This window comes from Tyto alba, unplaced genomic scaffold, assembly GCF_018691265.1.
Source record: "Tyto alba isolate M040663 unplaced genomic scaffold, T.alba_DEE_v4.0 Super-Scaffold_2, whole genome shotgun sequence".
Classification (NCBI taxonomy): domain Eukaryota; kingdom Metazoa; phylum Chordata; class Aves; order Strigiformes; family Tytonidae; genus Tyto; species Tyto alba.
In genome coordinates, this window is record NW_024881282.1 from 14,195,436 (window position 1) to 14,218,375 (window position 22,940).

Genomic DNA, 22,940 nt, shown 5'->3' on the forward strand with positions numbered 1-22,940 from the left:
CAATTTATATTTTCTATAAAATTTAGGTGGGATCATAGGTAGTGAATATTTTAATTTAAAAGTAATATTGCCTTTTAACAAGTATGGCATAGTAAATAGGGGCAAATTCTATCTTTTGCTGTTTATAAAAAGTTCTAATTTTCTTATTAATAATAATTTATTAATTATAAATTGTAATATAAGTTGTGATGGAAATTAAAAAGAAATAAATTGTTATACCCTATTTCATACAATAATCAATAAATCATTTTAGGAAATAGTTCTATATCTTTCTTATCTTTACTAAAATAGTTAATTATTACTATAATAAATTGTGTTATGGTAGCATGTATTAGCCACATTTCTGGATTCATGACTTCTCTGTAACAGGAAATGTAGAAAGTACAAAAAGTTTTTCTCTACTTATAAGATAAATCAGCTAGGCATAGACAGCTAGATAAAGATGGACAATAAACAAGATAATACTTCTGCCTACAACAGACCAGGTATTTTTGAAATGTTATAATATTTAAAAATTATATATATATATATAAATGCCATTAAGGACAGAAAACGAAAATGTTCCTTTAGTTAACTACTCCTCTGTATTTCCTAGTGAAAATTAGATCAGGGTTAACAAATCAATAGTATATACATTTAGTACATGCTGACAGCATGGTAGAAAGAAAGTTATTTTCTTTATACAATAACATGCTTAAGGACCACTGTAGTTCAAAGATCCCTTAGTGACTTCTGTTCTTTTTTCTGAAACAAACTTTGCTGGAGTATCTGAGAAAGATTCTGTAATATGTTGATCTAAATATAAGAAAATACTATATCTTGTGTCTTCTTTTCTTCATTTTTCACATTTTCAGACAGGAGTCTTGAAACTTTCTCCTGTGCTCCTCGTGATTTTTTGTTGACGTTCCCTGAAAATATCTGTATAACCACCCCCTTTCCTTAAAACACTTCAATGGGTCTGCAGTGCACAGAGACACAAAGTGGCTGGTGTACAGGCTTAAAACACATCATTGCTTCTCTGTATTCTGTTTCTGTTGTGTCTCATTATATGCTTGCATAGTAACTTCTTTTTGAACAAAAATGACCTTTTTCAGGTCATGTCAGACTGATGATCCATGAAGGATTCAAAAGCTTTCTGGTAATAAATAATAACAGCAGCAATGAAAATAAGCATGATACATTCTAAAGTACTTGAATCTTGCCCTTATTTTGTCACCTAAAAGTCATATGGTAATGTGATTTTTAAAAGTTCAAGATGTATGCTTTTCCCATTAACCGTGATGAGATGATGTTTCTGTCATGGCAGAAATCTTTTTGTCTGAGCTTCCTTCCACACCTCTTCTAGTTAATGTCTTCAGTATTAAAAGTCACACTTGTGTCCAATGAGTAACTCTAATAATATGGGTCCACCTATTCAATCTGGTATTCCTAGAAAATAGGTGTATGTCAATATAAAATGATCTATTAATTTCTCTAGACATCTTGATATCCTGTGAGTATTGTATTTAATTAATCCAATTTAAAAGTTCTCTACACAATCACACATGTCATTTCTTTTTAATACCTACCTTTCATTCTTCTATGGCCTGTGTTTATGGGCTATTAAACACAACATTTATATTTCCCTTTGTTTAGAGTGTACAGTCAAACCATGGTTTTGATTTAGCTTATAATGGAATTTTGAAAAACATGTTTTTAATGGAATCCTTTTCCCTGTAAATCTTACCTTTTTTAAAGAGCTACAATTCCAGCTCAAGGTCTATTTCTTAGTCCTGTCTTTCAAATACAAGCAGAGGAAGGCTACCCTATCTATAGTGACAATGCAATGAATAACTTTGTCCTTGGCATGACAGAAGAATTTTACCTTGTGTAGAGCTATTTTTACCTTATTGGAAAGAATATTACCTGCTTTATACTTGTCTTTAGATATCTTCAACATACGTCTTTAAACATTTTAATACCTATCATACAACATCCACTTTAAACTCCATAATAAATTTGTACATAAAATAATTCAAGCTTACAGAATTGGGCTGGCAGAGGACATTGTTCTGCACCCATCTAATTTCTACTTTAAAAGTGAATTGACTAGTTTAAGTCACTGATAATGAACTATAAAGCCTTCCACATCTTCCATGCTAGGTTACCAAGCAGTAATTACCTAAAGTAAAAACAAGAACTAGTTTTTATTTTTAATTTGATCCTAATTTCTTAGCAGTCATGAGTAGACCATTGTCAGGGTAACAAAAACTTGTCCCTTCACTGTTGTCCCCATCAGCTGCCACCAACTGATGAACGCAGAGAGTGAATGATCCCTCCTATACATGCCTAAAAGGCAAATTACAGCAGAGGTGAATTGGAAGGCTATTAAGTGGTAAACACTGCTCCAACTTTTGTATGAGTCCTTCTGTCAGTGGCAGAGTATTTCCTCCTTTATTTAGTTGTTTACTTTGTTGTGAGTCCTGCAAAGCTTTTCTTTTGCTTTGACTGCCTTGATATTTTTCGCATTTATTTTCCATTACTCCTTTCACATTTTGTAGAAGTGTTTTGTTTTCTGTTGGATATTATTTAAACTGATACTCTTGTGGTGGCAAGTGCCATTCTTTCACAATGCACATTAGTACATACATATGTATACTGAGATAAACCCATACTTCAGATCCTTTCAGAAGAATGGGCTTGGACACTGCAGAGACAGCCATACTACCTGCCAGCTGCTTTGAATTAGAGATCTGAATGCTTTTCCAAAATTTATAACTTCTGTCAAAGATTGAGTACTACATTGAGCTAATTATACCTGAAATGTAAGTAGGACATCCAGAAAGTGTTACACCAGCCCCACTGGTTTCAATGTTTTGCATCTTCACTAGTTTGGAATTTCTCTACAGTTTCCTTTTCATATTGAAGACCACTCCTGTGTCACAGGTTGTTCTCTAGCAACACTGCATAACATTTGTTGAATATTTTTTTAAGTAATCAAAATAATTGTGCTACTCTTGCCACACACTCTCCATCCTAAATGTTCTTTGTATGTTTTGCAAATATATTGCTAACATTACATTTACATTAGAAATGGTGACTGACACTTAACTATATATTTTCAAAGTGGTCAAGGTTATGCCTTATGTTAAAGAACATGGAAGTCATGTAGATAATACCCTAGGAGCTGCTTTGAAAATAATACAGTAGCTGTTATCATCTTTGCCACTAGCACTGAGACAAGGGTAAATCTAATCTTTCAGGGCATAAGATGAACACCTATGGAGCACAAAAAGGCATTTTCTAATCAACTGGTCATATACATAAACATAATATGAAGGATGGACTCATTCTGTGTGGGGCTGACATTTCACACATGTTGCAGGTTTATACCACAGCAAGAATATTGAACCAATGGCTGTCACTGCTGTCTGAGATGTTACAGTCCCCACCTCTGTCCATCATTTCATTTATTATCTATTATTTTAGAGATTGTAAAGTAAGATTATAGGGTTTGAATACATTTTAGTAGCTGTCTTTCTTCTTTTTTCAATATGACTAGGTATGAAATAGCTGAGATTTGCAGGAAATTAATTAAATTTCCATTTCATTTGATTCTTCTATATTGGACTTATTATTTTAACATTGGGAAACTGAAAGCATGATCCTTCACCTTTCCTTCCTGTTAAGCTTTCCTACATTTGCTTTACAGCTCAATTCCTGCTTTTGTACCTGGCAATCTTTTTTTTTTTTTTTTTTTTTTTTCACTGTATGCTAACACGAAATCTAATTCAGAACTAACAGATAGTGAAAAAGACTGAAATTCAAAGCTCATTGTTACCTTTCTTCTTTAGTTTGAAATTAATTGGTTCAAACAAATAGAAGGTGAGTCGCATATAATACTTTTATTTTTAACAAAACAAGATCCTTGTTTTTCATTTGGAGAAAAAATAGAGTATTTGTCCATCACAGTGCATGCACAAAATCCTGAGGCTGCTAAAGTTAATCAGAATATAACATTTTTCACCTGAGGAAAAAAATATCAAAAACTATAAAACTTTTACTTCTGCCTATAAAGGTTACAATTTAGATGTTACAAATTTCCCTTATTTGGTGTTGAACATCTTCCAGGTTGTGAATCATAAATAGTAAAAACTTAATCTCAAGGGTGAATACATACAACCCTAGCAGACACAGGTTTCTACATTAAAATTAAAAAGTTTTATCCTCCAGAAGAGATATGTAAAGTGTAAGTTTTTTCAAGAAAATAAAGAATATTTTCCAAAATTAAAGATTTTTTAAAATAATTCAATATTTCAAATCAAGCATAAAACTGAAATCAAAACACCAAAGATCTTATTAAGAAAAAAAAAGTTTCTGAAAAATCTGATTATTTATTTTCAGGCTTACAAAAAATTGCAGAAACAGTCTGTGGAAAGAAATCTCAGAGGCTTTTTTTGAAGTAGAAAATATTGTTTCCCTGTCCCACTCTCTATATAAATGGCAGAGAATCTCTCCTCATACTGGCATGAATTCTTATTACTGAACTTACAATATTTTTGTTTTTTTCAGTTATTTGATTCTCTGATCCACGTGTTTTCTAAATTAAAAAAAAAAATAATATCTCCTTTTATAGTGCATATAGTAGAATTGCAGTATGGGTTTCAGGTAGTCAGTAGCATTAATGATCTTTTTCTGATGTCTGCAACAGTGGTTACTTTTTTCCTCCAGGTGCTGGGGAAGGAAGTACTGCTATGATAATATCTATTTCAATAAACAGGGAAATGGCCTATGGATTTCTCACAGAGCAGCTATTCTGGTTTGAGAACATTTCAAAACATGTTGAAGCTGTGACACGTCAGTTCAAGTTCTGTCCACGTTTTAAATTCACTGAGGTGTGTTTGTGCAAACAGTCTGGAGCTTTGAAGGCATTTAAGAAGTAAATCAAACTGCATGTTTTAGAACATCCATACAGAGAAGATTCATTATATTTTTTTGTGAAGGAAGGCTACAAGAACAATTTTATAGAAATTCAGTGTCATTCTTGCTGAAAAACTGACCTTGAAAAAAATCCTTAAGGACACACAGTTTTTATAAGGACTCAGCAATAATGCACTAAAAAAGATTATTGTATTCCTAAATAGTGCATTAAAATGAAAACTAAGCATTGGCTTCTTAATGGACTGCAGACAATATTTGTTGATATATCAACTTCCTTTTGGAAAAATACAGGACTTAACACAAACATACATAAAGCTGTAGACTCAAAGTTACATGCAGGTAAAATCCAGACAATCTTAACTAAGAAAACTTTTCATTGCAAGTTGTTCTCATGTTCAAAACAACTGATTATACAGAGGTATACCAGATCACTATTTTCTAGGCATAAAATAATGATAATTACATTGCTGCAGTTGTACTATCAGGTAACATTCATTAGGTGACACTTTTAAGTGAAAGTACAACAAACCATATTACAAACCATGGTGGGCTTATTTTAAAATGCAACATAATAGTCCCTTAATTATTGCCTAGCAAAATTTTATATAATTTGGGAATATTGCCCCATTATTTGTTAAAGTTGTACTGAAGCCCATCCACCTTTTCTCTATTCAAACATGATATCTTTTATTGAAATGAGAACACTTATTTTGGCCAAAGACAGTGCAAATTTCTATACATTTAAATTTTAGGTTTCTGCCTATGCCCAGGATATCTTTTAGAAATGGGAAAAAGCATTTGGATAAATTGTCTCTTTCTACTTAAAAAAGTGTACCTAAACCCATTATGAAATCCATCGAAGATCAATTCATATTACTTTCGGAAATCATTGAACTTCAGTTTTATGCACTATTGGAATAGAGCAAGATGTGGAGCTTCAGTATCTGATAGAGAACTGTCAGTTGAGTGCAGTTAAGGAAGTAATAATTCTAATCAACATACTCAAACTGCTCAGTGCTGTCTGGCTCATACCAGCACTGTGGTCTGTACGCAGCAATGAACAGGTACAACTGTAGGTCACTGAATGTGAATGAGAGGTTCTTCCACTGGCTCCATCTATTCATATTTTGGATCCTCATTTAGTGCCTGCTGAAGGTTCTGTGTCCTTTTCAAAGATATCATTCAGTACCCTTATTGCATCTCTTCATCTTGAGCCACATCAGAGAAATGTCTCTAGAAAACCCCGCAGTGAATAGAGGCTTTAAATTGCATCATCAGCACTGAGGAATGGATGAAGGCACCAGTCTGATAGCAGAGCTGAGCTGTCATATCTCTCCTGCTACAGATATGCATGCTAAAGCATAGTTATCCATCTCAAATGTGAATCAAGGCTCAGTGTTCCCAGTGGTAAACTGAGTAATCAGATCTTCTGGTTGAGAGGATTTAAGTAAACACAAAGAACTGGTCATAGCAGCACCCTACAGCCTCATTCAAAAGGTTTTGTACAAAAAATGAAATGTTCATTATTCCCCTGCTGGAGGAAAACTTTTGGAGGGAAAATATGCTTACCTACAATTGAATTGTGTTTATAACACTGGATAAATCAGAATCAAAGTATTTAAAACCAGTAAATGCACTACAGACCAGATTTGGTTTTAGAACAAATGAGACTGATTTTCCCTTCTCATCACCATGTGCTGTGCACTGTCCAGATGATATCAGCAACATCATCAGTTTAGATGTTTGCCAACATGTTCACTCCACTTTTATTTCTTTTTTTTCACCACATATGAACCACTCCTACTGGTGAAAAAAAAAAAAAAAAAAAAAAAAAAAAAAAAAAAAAAGAGGGGGATATGGCAAAAAGAAATAAAAGCACTGTTAAATGTTTTTGTAAATGGTGTATGTATTCCCTGCTGCTTTTCATTTGATACTGTATCCAAGTGCAATAAAAAGAGTAATAAATTGCTGATGCAACATGGAATTTTTTATAACAGAAAACAGAAATGGATTTATTTTTAAAGGCCCTCTTATTATAGATTAAGGTATGAAAAAAATAAACTGTCAGCTTTACAAGAGAAAATAAATTGTAAGTCAGAGTAGCCACAAAATTTAAACTATTTGGTATGTAAATAAAATGCTCTGTTCTTTTGATAGATCTGGGGAATTTTAGTGGTCGGACAAGAAGTGCTGTCTCTGTACGTGAAGGTCAAGGAGTTGTTCTGATGTGCTCCCCTCCACTTCATTCACCAGGTACAGTAGGCTGCAGCTTGTATGCACATTGGTCTTTTACAGCTTGCTCATTATTGGTTACTCAGTATTTTAGATACAACGTGTATTTGATTGCAGAACATCAAAAATTAAATAACCACCATTCTGCTGACATTTTTTGAGTACCAAAGGAGTAATTAATGCCCATATACTACAAATGCCATTGAGTAGCAGCAGAATTTCTGTTCCAAGATTATCTTATTCCCAGTATAAAAGTCAAATGTAACAAGTCTCATCATCACCAGTGGTTAATATGCTTGCTTGAGGTCACAGAATATTTCTTTTAGAGTTTAGAAGCCTTCAGAAATTGGTTCAAATGTCAGTGTCAGGATACTGTTGTTGAATACAAATTGCCTTTTGTTTTCAGTAGTACAGTCATGATTTTGGTTACTTCCTCTTGATGTATACCTTGGTTTCCAGAATAACTGCATCACTGCTAGAAGTCAGAGATATCATAAATCGCATGAAATAGCTGTGGATTTCCAAATGAAAGTATAAATATTCCAGAGAGGTAACATTTTTGTTTTTCAAATTGGTACTCCTGCAATGTCTGCAGATAGCTAAATACATCTTTATATTTGCATATCATATAACACCTGGAGATACAATGCTAGATGAAATATCTTGGTTTTCAATAGATGCAGTATAGCCTATCCTTTCATTCTATGGGAAATGAGGTCTGTACAGAGGGGATTTTTTCTTCCTCCAAATTTACTCCCTGGAAAAAAAGTCACATTGCAGGTGGAAGAGCTGCAGAAAATAAAATATCCTCTGAATTCCTGTTAGAGAAATGTGTTCAATTTCTATTTATTCTGGAATGATTGTTATTACTGTATTACAATTAGCAGTATAATTAACCCTTGTTATCTTCTGGCCATCTCTCTGCTTTTCTTTCTCCTCAGTACATTCTCTTTTTATACTTGCTTTTATAATCTATTTTTGAGTTTGACTCAGCAGTCTCTATATGATGGATTTGAGTGCATGATGTTAAGGCTTGATTATGATAAGTAAACTGAGAGGCAAAAGACGTAGGCAGAAAAAGTGAGATGGTTTCGAAACAACAGCTGAATTTGATTTCCTCCAAAAAACTGAGAGTGTAAGGATAGATGGACATCAGTAGTGAAATAGTCATACACCTTTTAACAGCTGTCATTGCACAAAATGCACTCTATATGTCATTAAACTGTTTATAAATTTTTACCTAAAATTATGCTTTTAAACTTATATTTAGGCAGATTCCAGTGCCATGTTCTACTGTAACACACACATTGCCTTTGATGGTGCAAAACTAGTGTCTTATATTTTCATCAGTGGGCCAGCAAAAACCCTGTTGTGGAAACTACTGTGCTCACAGACAGTGTTCAGTTGGTTTAGTTTATATTGTCTGAGCTCTGATATGCTATGCCAGCAGGGAAATTACTTCCAGCCCCTGTTGAGCCCTACTACTTGAGCCCCTGTTGGCATAATTTTATCACCATAGAATGTCAGGAAAGGTTCTGCAGTGTAGAGGAGTAAACACTGAAAGCTGAAAAATTGCAGTGAAACACAGAAGTAAACACACACTCATGTGAATGGGAAGGGGACTTTGCTTCCTTTTCTTTTATTCATCATGTAATGCAGAATCACATGAATTTTCCCTCCAGCTCCCTACTTATGAAATACCAAGGGGCTCTAAGTCATTGTGGTACTGTAATGGCACTGCAAGAAGTATTAGTACAGTGGCTGGAGTCTCCCGGGAAAGGGGATAGCTACCTCCATTGGCCTTCTAAAAAAATCCGCACTTGGTGATGTTTTAACAATAAATCATTCCATGAAACTCTGGCAATAAGGTACAAGACATTAATGAAAGGTGACTGTCAGACTAGCCACTTTCTGGAAAATAGTTTTGGACAAAAGCAGAACTTTCAGGGGAAAGCGTGTGAATTCAATTCTGAAATTAAACGGTGAATATGAAACTTCTCTTCCAGCCACAAACTCTTTTTCAGAGCAGAGTAACTTCAAGGATTTTTGTGCAGGAATATATAAAATAGATTTTTTTTTTAAACATTCCATTTCTGGATACTTAATTTCAGTTTCTGTGTCTGATTTGCAAAGATGATATTGTGTTCAAATAATCCTAAGAAATTTTGACCCTTGAAATCACTTGTAAGACAAACTTTCAAGTGGATACTAAGCTATCGCTGTGGATATATCTAAGCTAAACACTATTTAAAGAATGTCTGAAATGTCTGAGCATCTGACATTAACAAGGTCAAGAGTTATAGGGGTGATTTGATGATAGAGAATTTTTTATGGATGAACAACACAAGCTCCACTATATTGATTTATTCACATTGATCAGCACCTTTAGAAATAATTTTCACTTACTTATCCCAGGAGATAAATCCATGATATAATATCAAACCTAATCATTCTCCACAACCTCATAAACAATTCATACTTCAACATAATCCCATTTCTCAATCTCCAAAGTCAATAACTACTTATGAACTTGCTTAAGAATTTCAGGATTGATCCCTTTTAGAAAATGACAACATCATCGTGGAAAAAGAATGATGACTTAGTAAAAGAACACTTTATTAAAAGAGCTATAGGTTTATTAACATGTTTTCAAATAGAAGATAAATACTTTTGATTGAATAATACCTACATTCCATTCTTGCAGATAACAATTCTAGAAAAATCTGAAAGTCTTTTCAAAACACCACTGACTGAAAAAACACTACACTAAATTATTTTGACAAGAATTTAATCAGAAAACAAGTTTCATACGTATACAGACTTGATTTCTATTTATTCATGCTGTGATATATTATCAAGAGGTAATGCAATAAACAAACAAACAAAATTTATATATATATAGATTATTCATGTAGGTTTTCATTAGATTGTTGTTCAAATATTATACAGTGGAAATAAACAAAAAAGCGCACTTGAAATATATTCAGAATAATTGCAGTGCAGATTCAGATGATATAATTATTTATTGGTTTTAATAAATAAGTTAGTTAAGTTGTTGTCATCTTTGCTGAGAAATAGTTGAGTGGAAAAATTAGGGATATTTTTGGGAGAGACACTATCCCCTCTTTCAGAATAGTGAGGGAAAAAAAATCAACAAAAAGGATTTTGTGCAGATTCTTTGTGACAAAGCCACCAGCAGGTTCTCATCACCTTCTTTTCCTGGATCATCACTCCATAAAAATACTGCCTCTGACTTCATTGGGAGTCCTGTATCATTTTAATATGTCTACTCCAGAAGCTTTTCCACTAATACTTTTTTTGTTGCAAATCCTTAAATTGTCCCTTGTGAAATACATTAGTCGTGGATAAATTCATCATCTATAAACTTAACATTTTACCCTTTTTTTTTTTTTCCATAAACATAACATTTGATTCTTCCTCATGTCCCCCCATTAGTTTTTCCTCCAAGATGTGTTTCCTAGACAGTTAACTCTTAGATTCTTAGATACCCTTGCTATGGAAGAGTTTTATTAATTACCAACTGCTTAAATAACAAGGTTTTTTTTGATGTCTCCATTTTAAAAGGCCTCTACTGCTTTTTTTCCATAAACAGGATTATGGCTTTTCATTGTGGTATTCTAAAGGATGTAAATATAGGGTTTTATTCAGTCATTTAATCATCTTAATTACAAGGTTTACCATAGCGAGATTAAAAATGAATAGAAGATTTGATCCAGATTTACATGTTTCCTTCAGAATTAATACTTTCAGCAAAGCTTTTTAAGGCTTTTATTCAAAGCTTTCAGTATGAGCTTAATAGAGAATGCCGATTCCCATTGTTAGAATGAGAACAGCACTGATGCACACAGGGGAAGGCAGATGCTTGCTCCCTCCCACCTCAAAGGGGCACTGCCGTCTAGAGGGAGCACTGCTACATAATCTTGCCACAGCTTGTAACATCTGTACAGATGTTAATCTAGAACTTTTTAAAATCTCTTTCTAAAGGACAAAGCTGATCTTACCCAGTTTGGAAACTATGTTACAGGCTGCATCATTTATGCCTCCCTTTTAGTGTTATAAAACTGTAGTTTTCATGAGAAATGCTTCACCAAAGATGATTAATGCCAGTGGTATGGGGTTCATAGTCCTTCCCACATGTCTTCTGGACGTCTGTATAGTATGTTGTTAAACTAGCAAGCTTCTAAAATAAAACTCTTTCTGTCAAGGTCTGTGAGCTTTTGTCCTGTTCTTCTATTTCCTACACAGCTGCCCTAGTCCTCATATTAATTGGAGAAAGTCACATCAAATAATAGTTTTCTTAAGTTGTTCCAAACTCCTGTTTGTGTGTACTTTGGACATACACAGAAAACCAATTTGGAAGTAAACTCAAACCAATCACTTCTAACAGCTCAAGGTCTGCAAAAGGAATCTGAAAGCTGTGTTTGTGTTAGAACTACAGATTTGGACTGCAACTCCACTACAAGTAGGAAAACAAGTCCAACTGAAGTACAGTAACGCTCTACTTAGGACTGCCCTGGCTAGGCCCATTCTGCACAAATTATACATAGAAATAATGAAGCAGTCTCTAAATGACCTCATTCAGATACAGAATTGTTAAGAGACAACTTCTCCAGGCAAATTAGCTATGAGAACAAGATTGTTATATTTGGGCTGGACTGCCCTCAGTATGCTCATTAGTTTGTTTACAGGCAATTGGCTCAGGTATCTGCACGTAGGACACAGCAAATCCTGTTTTGAAGACATCTATACACCCTCTGGCTCTTCATTTACCAAGCTGGATTTTGTGAATGCAATTCACAGATGTCTAACTTCATGTATATGAAGGTCACAAGATGATTTCAAGGCTGTGGATTCAGTCCTAGGATGTAGGCACCTAACAGTCGCATATCGGTGCACAAACTTAGAGAACTTCCATATTTATGTGGATCTAGACATTACCAGTTTCTTCAAAATCATAGGAAGCCTGCATGAACTTAGGTCTCCGAATCTCCATCTCTCTCTAGACATTACTGGGTGCCACTTCACCATGTTAATCTGTCACTACAGGTGAGATTGCTACCTGACAATAATTTATGATATCAGTATAGTTCTGTATGTATTGAACAGTAAATTAACATCCAGGTTTTTTCTATGATATATTTTTTCAAATCTAACTTTTCAAGTCAACTTTGTCATAGAAAGGTATATAATTTGCTTCCAGGAAAGACCAATGTGTAGGTGAAAGTCAGATTTCTCCTCTCACCTTGAGAACAGGGAGGACAGTTTTGCTGGTAACTATCAATGCACTGGTCACTTGCAGTGTTCCCAAAACAACAGCTGGACAGGTCATGTCTATAACCATGACTCTGCCTTAAGCTAAGCAGAACTTATTCATCAGTCACTACCGTCTATTAGGAGTTTATAGAAGTCAATATCTATGAAACTGCTGATGGCAAACAGAACATTTCACATTCACTGTATGTAACTATCCTCTCCTCCTAACTGCTAGGTTTGTTGGGAAGGTAGAATTGTCCAATATCTTGATGCTTCTTCTACTAGCAAAACTAGAGGAACACTGAAGTTTGAGGCTTGTTTTGTTGTGTTATTTTTTTTTTTTCCCCCGTAGGACTTTTATTAATGTTAAATGGAAGCCAAATATGTGCCCTAGACTTAATGAACAGTTGACCCGTAGTAAGGAGACCTATATGAAGACATACAGGACACCCATGTTAATTCTGTTTTCTTTGTCTTGTAATTACATGACATAGTTTGTTCTTCACTCATTTTCATTTATTGTGGGAGCATGATCCTGAGTAAAAGAAACAGGCTACATTAGTAACAGTAGTAGAAAATTATTATGAACTGTACAGGACAGGAAAGTTTTTTTAATAAATACTTAATATGTCATATATAGAAGACAAGGTGGCACAACTTCTCTATTGCTTCTTTACATGTCCATAACATTTAAATGATCATAATGTATATATTAAATGTTTTAAAAATACTACTTTGAGAGCCACAGGTACCAGCTGAATGAATTAGCTATCATGAGTTGAAGGGTTCCTGCACTTCCTTCTTAGGTTTTACTATAATTTATATTTATTTGTCTTTAACTGAATGCTAAAGAAGCTTGAACTTTACTTTTCAATAATGAAAGAAAAAGAAAAAAAGTGTTAGAAGACAAGTTTGAAGCCCTTCAAACTCTATATTCCTGTCCTGATTCTGGGTTAGTTCCATATAGTCATCTTGTCTCTTCACCCACATTTTTCCCTGAAAGAATCACAGAGATGTTTCCTTCTTGCATCCCTGACATTATCACTTTTACTAGACTGCTTTTGAAACTTTCCTGTCTAGTAATGCTAATTCCTATCATTAAAGTGAATGTCCATGGCCCCTGACATGGGTCAATATAGGAATTTATATTCTTTATCTGTGCAACTAATTGATGACTATGCCTGTAGTTTTCATTATGGAATGAACAAACACAATTAACTTATTTTTTTCTTTCTATGGTGTTTTCATTACTCAATACATTACCAGTAATTTTACTGCTGACTTCCCTGAAGCAATTTATGGGGTTTCCTTCCTCAATCTTGTTGAAGGCATGCATCTGAGGACATGAAATTTAAGTTTAGGAATGATAGAATTTTCTGTAGGGGAATATTGTAACAAGTTATGTTTGTGAATAAGGAGTTATACCAGTCTACTGGTGATGTGTTGCTATTAGATTTTAATTACAATTTAATGATCTCCATGTGCCCCAAATTCTAGGAAATTTCTGTTTAGTGGGCATACATATAAATGATTATTACGGATTTACATTTTCTCAGCATAGGGGTCTAGATTTTCTCTTATTTATTTACTTATTTATTTTTAATAATTTGAAATATAATAAAGTAACATAAATTGATTACTGGTTCAACTGTAGTAAATTCTCCCAAGGAACTTGTAATTTGGTATTTTTTAAGAGAAACTTTTCCAAATGTTATCACTGTTAATTAATCATCCCCACCCTCTTAAAAACACTAATAATTATTTTAAAAAGTATGCTAAGCTACACTACAGACTGAAAGCTTATTGTCCATAGACCCACTGGAACTCTCGCTGCTGTTGTTTTTCCCCTCAAGGACTATGAAAATGTAGTGAGAGAAAGCTGGTTGACCTTGGCCAATTAAGGCAGCACACAACATTGGATGAAGGGGCAGCCCTGACAGGGCTCTGCTTAAGGGACGTGTGCTGTAGTTTCACAGCCACACTATTGTCAGCAAATATTACCCCAGCTGCCAGTTCAGGAGAATCAAAGTGAAAGAAGATGCCAAGAGAAGAGGGAAGAAGCATGGGAGATTAATTAATTTTAAAAATGCACTGAGTATGTTGGCCCTTAACTTCATGCTCTATTGCCTTTCAGGTGCCAGCTGTATGTGGCTATTTGTCTACAGCTTGACAAATGGGACAATAATGATGAAAAGTTTCTGTAGTGAGCAAGTTCCTCTTCCCTAGAGACAAGTTACTAGCCTGTTACTGAGATGTCCCAACAAATTAGACATAACTATCAGAAACCCCTCAGTCTAGTGATTAAACAAGACAACATTGTCCTGTCAGGTTTAACAGAAATGTGTATTTGTGGTATCACAACCCCCATTTCTACAACTAGTATTGTAAAGGTACCCATTAAAGTAGGAAATGGTGTTGCAAAAAGTTTTTTTCATGGCACAGGCTATATAACTTCTAAAATAGAAGGAACCCAACATTAATAGGTTTAAGATTGGAATAGCATACAGCAGTTACAGTCACAGAGGTACAGGGCTCTCACAAAATTGACTCTCTCATAATAACCTTCCTATTAGAATCCATTTGCTATTTAGTTCTGATGTTTTACTAAGCTAGTGGCTGGAACAACACAATTTTACAAACATGTCAGTAAGTTAAATGTCAGAAAACCCATTTTGTTTAAGATAGAAAATTCCTAATTAATCCAAATTACCTCTCCACTTCATACCACGGAAAAGAACAGAGAGAGAGTGCACATATTAATCAATGTAACTAAGGAGAAGCAGCCAGAAATACAATGTTGATCAGACACCTGAAGCAAGAGGAAACATAGAAAGGAGGAAGAGATGAGAAATTATTAATTTCTAAGGGTCTGGTGTCTAGCTTTTTCTCTCCATTACCATTGTGGGGAAAAGGATGAAAACAGTGAAATTTTTATAAAATGCAACTCTTCCCAGACTAGTCATGATTAACTGAATTCAACAGTCTTGATTCAGAAGAAGATTTGGACTGAACTGATCTGAGTTTTATAAGATGCCATTAACAAGTTTCCCTATATCATAAAGTCAGTTATTCCTTATCTTGTATGTACAATATGAAAGTGAACTTAAAACCTTTTGAGGTGATACAATGCTTATGGAGACATAGATTTTCATATAGTCTTATTTAATCAGTCCAGGAAGATTGTTTCAAAAAACTGAAGTGGTATGAAAACAATTGTAGTTGGGATATCTACTTTTCATTTGTCTTTTTCAAAGGGGAAACTAGAAATTCTTTAGAAATATATATATGGGTATGTTTGTTCTTTTTTACTACACAATACAATTGTAACTGGCATGAAGGTAGTTATAATTTAACAGTAAATATGTTAAAGGCAATTGCTTGGATTTTTCAAGGATAAAATGACTGAACAGATATAAGCGTAATAAGATAGAGTTCAGACAAAAACCTGAATGATTACAGCCAAATCAAAACCCCTATGCAGCAGCATATGCCTGTCCTTTATCTTCTGACAACAAAAGATGTTTTCCAGAGCAGTAACAGTGGAAATGTGTCTTCTTTTTTACCACATTGCCATCTTTGTAACAATATAATAATTAATACCATACTGAATTCTGATAATTTGATTGCTCACTTCTTTCTGCCATGTTCTCATGCTATGTTCCAATACTGTTAAAATCATTGCTGATTACTTCATTAGCTAGCTAATACAATTCCTGTTGTGTTGATGCTATTACCCTAAAGTACACAATCTGTAACTGGAAAATTTCACTTCGTTTATTGGTTTATTGAAGCGTTAATTTTTAGGCTATTTTCCACTTTTAATAATTAAGGAAGTCTTCTGTGGGAGACTGCAGGGTTAAAATTCAGGAAGAAGGGAGAAAGGAAAGAAGGATATATATAATACTGCTGAAGAATTTGTCTCAGTTTGGCTTTTCCTGCAGAACCACAAGGTCCTGTAGGAGTTTACAAAACTACCATGTAGTTTCAGTACTGAAGTCTATTTTCAGCTCTGCCAAATTCAAGATGGAAAGGAGCACTACCCATTTGACAGAGGATAACAGAGGATGACCTACAAAGAAAATTTCAAGAAAATAATAAAATCGCACTGATTTGCAGTCCAGATCTTGTGACTTTACAATATCATGCTTCATATCTATAAGAAAAAGGGCTTTGAAAAACATAATTAATCTTCTGAGAATTATGCACGTACTCAGCACAGGATGGAACAGAATTTCCAGTTGCTTACATTACTTTAATAATTATATTTCTTTTAGAAAAAAAAATAATAATCAGGGAATTGGACAAATGTCTGATTTTCTAATGTGATATGTATATATAGTGTAACATATCAGGTGTCACTTTGACTGCTATTGCTAAGGGGTTGAGGAGGAGAGATTTTAATCAGGGGGCACTGCCCTATGCTGAAAGTAGGACAACAGAAGGCTATGTATTATCTCTAAATAATAATTATGTGACAAGTAGAAGATGGATGGAAGCAGTTCACTGGGTTTCCAGTAGCACAGAAAAATGTGCACATGAACACAACAGTGTATTGTCTGTATGTAGAAACAGGTATAGAGTTATAGTCTCTACATTGTTAAATTTTAAATGATTTATTGTTGCTGAGGTTATTTGTAGTGATTTATTGGTACAACATGGCTGAACAGCACCATCAGCATTCTAGGGCAGTTTGCTAATGTGACGTATCTTCCTCTTCATCTGCACTTTGAGTTATTTTTTAATTAGGGTGAAAAAAATAATCTGTCACTGTCATCCTTAATACTTAATAATTGTCCTTTGGGGACTATAAATTTGGTTTTATGTTATTCCTTGAAGTATATGTTCACATGCTGCACTATGTTCAGGAAGATGTAATGGAGGATCCATTCTTTGGTATATTTAAACCTAGAAAATATACCAAGAAGGAACTGAGTACTAGACTTTGAGCATCTGGGGGATTATGTGGTTTATACTGCCAATTTTTTTTTGAATATTTGAAAATCAAATTCAGAGCGAGGATGAGGGGATTGATACCCATCTCTGGTGTACATCTACACAGATACTAAGGATTCATTGATTATAACTTTTTCTTGTGTGTGTTTTGGCATTTCGTGTAGATGTACACAGAGCTGGAGAGGAGAAGAAGGGGTATTAGAAATTATAATTAGGTATTAGTGGAAAATTCACTTTGACTATGGCTGCTTAGAAGTCACTTCCTTCCGCCTTCTTCAGGTTTCCCATATAAAAGTGATAGTAATGGTACTGCCATTGATTTGAGAATTTAGGATTATAAATACCACAGGAACAAAGAAGTAAGCCCAAGAAAGATCCATCAATCATATTGTACCAGGGCCATGATAGAATTCACCAAATACTGACCTGCAGATAGACCCAGAAAGAGCCTTTAAATTTATATTAAAACACCTAGCACCAAGAGAATATAAATCTGAGAGGCAGTTTGGTGTATCTTAAGTTCAATATGTGCAGCCAAACAAAGGCAACTCTATGGACTCTAAGTACTCAGATTTTGCCAACACAATTCCTATGACAGCAATTGCATGTAAAGAGTGCTGAAGGCTGTTAGAAAACATTGTGTTTTGAAGTATAAACTAGAACTGCAGTAGCCTTTTATTTTCATTTCTACACCCAGAATTCTGAAATTAAATTTTGTTAAATGAATCTCTCTGCTACTCTTAATCATTCCTGGCATTAGGAACCAAGGTGAATAAGGGATAAAGCGACAAATTCAATTTTCTTTCTTTCTTCAAAGTACGAAAATCCAAACTGAAACTTACATACAAACTCCATGAGAGACTGATACTCTGATAACTGGAGTATTATTGAGTATTTCCAGCCAAATTACAGAATTTACTTAACAGAACTTCTGTTATTAAACGATGAGTAGAGCAAAGCTAAGGATGCAGAGATTTTGCATCTCAGGTGAAAAAGAGATAATGTCACTTTTGTACTTGACAAAGAGATATTCCACGCATTTGGATGACCATCATCCTATCATTACTTCATTTTGTTTTGTTTTGTTTTGTTTTGTTTTGATGCATGTCCTAGTTATGACTTCTAAATGCATTAATCTATTGGTATCATTACAGTAGTCATAAAATGAAATTTTTGTGTAATGCAGCAGCCCATTTGAGTGAAGGATTCTGGGGTTCGCTGCCGGTAACACTGCTCTGGAATATGACTTTTCATTGCGCTCACACCTGCAGCTTGTTCAGATTATTAAGAAATAATCAACTTGTGTTACTGTACATTCTACACATTTTCATCACAAAGAGAGGTTTCTAATAATAATAAGCTAACCAAATCAGTTTACCAGTGACTTGTCCCACACATTTGTCACTGCCAAGTTTTATATCTCCTGTAGATCAGTGTTTACAAATGCATAGGTTTGGTTTTAACTGTTAAAATATTTGGCAGTAGACAACAAAGAATTACAGAATTGATCCTTTTGACCATGCTTTGCAGTCAATTTTTAATCCTTTCAATGCACAATAAGTTAATTTTGAGGTCATTCCAATTCTTTTTAATCAGCATGTTCTTTTATAAAGCATGAATTCTAGGTACACTACAGAAACTTTGCTGTCTTTGTCAATAAAAAGAACAATTAAAATATACTGAGTTAGTTTGAATAGACTTATTTTCTTCCAATATTGTTAATTATATCTCACTTTTTAAACTGGCTATTAATCAAGTCTCATATCTGTCATTGAATTGTTTCATCTAAGACTTAAGCTGATGAACTTATAATGATGTGGGTCTTCATGATTACCCTTTCTAATGTTAGAACAAAATTATTTCTAATTCTTGTCTTTGGAAATTGCTAAATATAGAATCATAGAAGGTAGGAAAACACCCTTAGGATCATCAAGTCCAATGTCTGTGAACACCACATCTATACATCTTCTAAATACCTCCAGGGATGGTGACTAAGTCACTTCCCTGGACAGCCTGTTTAAAACTCTTTTGGTGAATACACTTTTCATAATAGCCAGTCTAAAGCTAACCCCTGCCACAACTTGAGGCCATTCCCTCTCTTCCTATCACATTTTACTTGGGAGAAGAGACCAACACTCACCTCACTACAACCTCCTTTCAGGTACTTGTAGAGAGCAATAAGGTCTCCCCTCAGTCTCCTTTTCTGCAGGCTAAAAGCCCCAGTTCCCTCAGCCCCTCCTCATAAGACTTGTGCTCTAGACCCTTCACCAGCTTCGTTACCCTTCTTTGGACACGCTCCAGCCCCTCAGTGTCTTCCATGTAGTGAGGGGCCCAAAACTGAACTCAGGATTAGAGCTGCAGCCTCACCAGTGCCGAGTACAGAGGGACAATCACCTCCTTAGTCCTAGATGTTTCAATAGCTCTATAAAGCTAGTAGTGATTAAAAGAACTGCAATGATAATGTTTAAATTCTGAATTAAGTTCTCTGGTATTACATATTTAGACTGTTTATGTTTATTGCTTGTTGCCATCTTTTTTTTCTGCTCTTCATAGAAAACAGCATTATACAGTGACATCAGTATTACCTGTTATGTTATAAAGCATAGAGCATCAATTTATATAGAGCATTCAGGATTTTTCTACATAAATATTGATTTCCATTCCTACCTAATAACAGATGAGTATCGATAGTAGAGTTGTTGTTAGAATTCTTTTTGCTATCAAAGGATTTTTAAAATTTCTTACTTGTAGTTTATCTGCCTTGCAGTCAGTGTTTCTGTTCCCAGTATTTTCTTCCTTAAAAATCTTCTTTTAGTCCTAACCACAAATTTATTTGTTTCCACAATCAGCTATTTTTCTATAAATTTATGACCATTTTCACATTTGCTTTACTTAGATAGGAAAACAACATATATTGATAAAATGCTTTAAATCCTGAAATTACAGCATGCCTAGACATTCTTTTCTTTGCATTAAAAGGTTACTGAGAATATGTATCTCAAAATTTATTTCAAAATATGTCAAGAAAATCAAATGTTTTGGTTTGTTTTGTTTTAAATAAAGAAGGACCCATAGTTGGGCTGAGTTTGAGTTCTGCAAAGTTACTGTGACATAGTATCAAACACTGAATCTTTGGGCAGTACAATGATAATGGCGTATTAAGAAACAGCTAATACGGATTTGTCAAGAACAAATCATACCAAATTTAGTTTCTTTATCTTTGAAAGTGTGAGTGTCCTGGTGGAAAGAAAGGCATATTTAGTGTTTGTGAATGACTCCTAGCTGCAAGAGGTTACAATCACTGCAGAGCACAGAATGAGAATCCAAAAGGATCAGCACATTGGAGAAATTGCTTGCAACAAAAACCTCAAAATTCAGCAAAATGCAGATTGCTCTACTTATTAAAGATCAAATTTACAGATAGAACAGAGGGAAATAAGTGATTATATAGCATTCTTTCTTAGAAAAATATTGATGTTACAGAAAACTGAACATAGTAGAATAGCATATTGCATACTTCAGTTCTAGGACATAGTAAGATGACTATTACCTATGGAGTACGTGAGACTATTATTCCAATTATCAATAGTATTAATATCTCAGAATACTATGTCCAGCTTTGGTTCCTACATTATAAGATGTAGAGAAGCAGTAGAGACGATACTAAAACTAAGTAGAGGATTTGAAACCATGACTTTTAAGGAAAAGTTGAAGAGCTTTTTCTGATCTAACCTCTAAAACAGATGTCTGACAAGGATAATGGTCTTCCATTGCAACTGTAGAAGTTTAAAAAGGTCATCAATAAAGTCTTTTCAATACTTCCGATATGGTAAATTGAATACATAGTAAACAGTATTGAAAAAAAATGAATTATATACAAATATTCAGGAAAACTGTCTAATTATTAACTGAGCAATGACATAGGTTATTCCAAAGATCTTAATTTAGGACTAGAACTCACTGGACATTTTAAAGACTGTCATGAGACTATCTGATATTGCCTGAGGGCAAAAGAAAAGCCTGAAGAACATGTGGTTTTGAGTTCCTCTTGATCAGAATATTTAGATTATTTCTGGAATTTATTTATTTTTTAATATAAAAATCATGCCAGTGATAGTCAAATATACATAATAACCTAACATCCTTTCCCAGAAGCCATATTTTTGTTGTATACTATGTGGTCTCTTTAAAAAGCAAATGTATGAGAAAGATTTCATTGGTCTTTACATATTTCAATGATTGGCTAAAATTCATACATGTCAGTTGTGTAAATGAGACTATATTGGTTGTGTACACTGGTAATGACAATATAATATTTGTATCCTTTTCTACCGTATTTTTAGTTATTGGCTGCGTGAATGTTATAATAAAGAAAATATTTGAAGATTTATCACTGTAATTAAATCTGAACAAAGACATATATGTGATTGGTAAAGTTGTGTTTCAGGTAAGTGAGCAGTAGATACAGAGCCCCCAGAGCAGAAAAAAAGCAATTTCATTGCTAGCTGATAAATCAACAGTATCTGTTTGCTCTATGTGGGTGCATTATAATGCAACAAATAAATTACCTTCATTAAATATTTTCTTGGAGGATTAATGAGCACTAATAATAAGCCACAGCAGCACAAAGAAATGCACCAAAATTATTTATATGGTTGTGATGGGAGACTGGAAGAACAACCCATTGTTATCATTCATTTTAGCTAAAAAGAATCCTTCCCCCCTCTGAACGTGAAGTGTTCTCCATCATTTAAGAGTGCCATATATTGTACCCTTATTCTGTGGCTGGTACATATAATATCCAAAGAGCTGGTGTGATGATAAAGGTGAAAATTGGGCTTGAGATAAAATAAGGTTTCATATTTTCAGCAGGGGAGATTTAGGCATATATTTGTCCTGATACTTTATTTTGTTTAAACAGAATATTTTTGAATGGTAAAGGGAAAATCATCGTGCAAATTTAATTATTTATAGCTATGTATAGTAAATTCACTCTATAATCTTGACTGCACTTTTTGCTACTTTTCTTATCAATTAAAAAAAAAAAAAATAACAAGCAACTTTGAAGAAGTTGTTAAAACTCCCAGATTACATCAGATTTGGCTGTCATCAGGCATCAGTACCATTTATTCATCAAGTACTGCCATCTTGTGGAATTGCAGTAATCAGAGGAAATCCTAAACAGAGGAAAAGAAATAGATTTTCCCATATTCCCAGGACACCGGAGGAGATGGAGTACTGTATCTCCACTGCATCACAAAAAGAAGAAACAAAACAAATTTATTTCTTGTATAAACACCATGACTCCACAGAATTGCAATTATGGGATGTATGTTTGCATGTTTTGCCCTTGAAAATGCAATTTTTAAACATTGCATGGACTGTATATTTAGATTTTAGGTGGCTTTAAAGGAGTTTGTATGGCAACTTTCTTGTTAGAGCTTCACTTGTCACCCAAAATACCACTTAGGTCACAGGACTGATGAAAAGGCTGTCTAGAAACCTCGTGCTAAAAGGATAAAACAAGCAATTTTTCAGGAGAAAAGCCTTGAAGCAAATCT

General features: G+C 34.1%; 1 protein-coding gene across 5 annotated transcripts in view; it reads left to right on the forward strand.

Annotated features, from left to right (window-relative positions):
- Nucleotides 1-22,940, forward strand: part of CNTN5 (contactin 5) — a 655,782-nt gene that overhangs the window by 450,838 nt on the left and 182,004 nt on the right. For all 5 annotated transcript variants that reach the window (XM_042793009.1, XM_032991061.2, XM_032991057.2 and 2 more), the window contains one exon: nt 7,078-7,173. In XM_042793009.1, the coding sequence (XP_042648943.1) occupies nt 7,078-7,173 (96 nt within the window). The remainder of the gene's footprint in view (nt 1-7,077; nt 7,174-22,940) is intronic.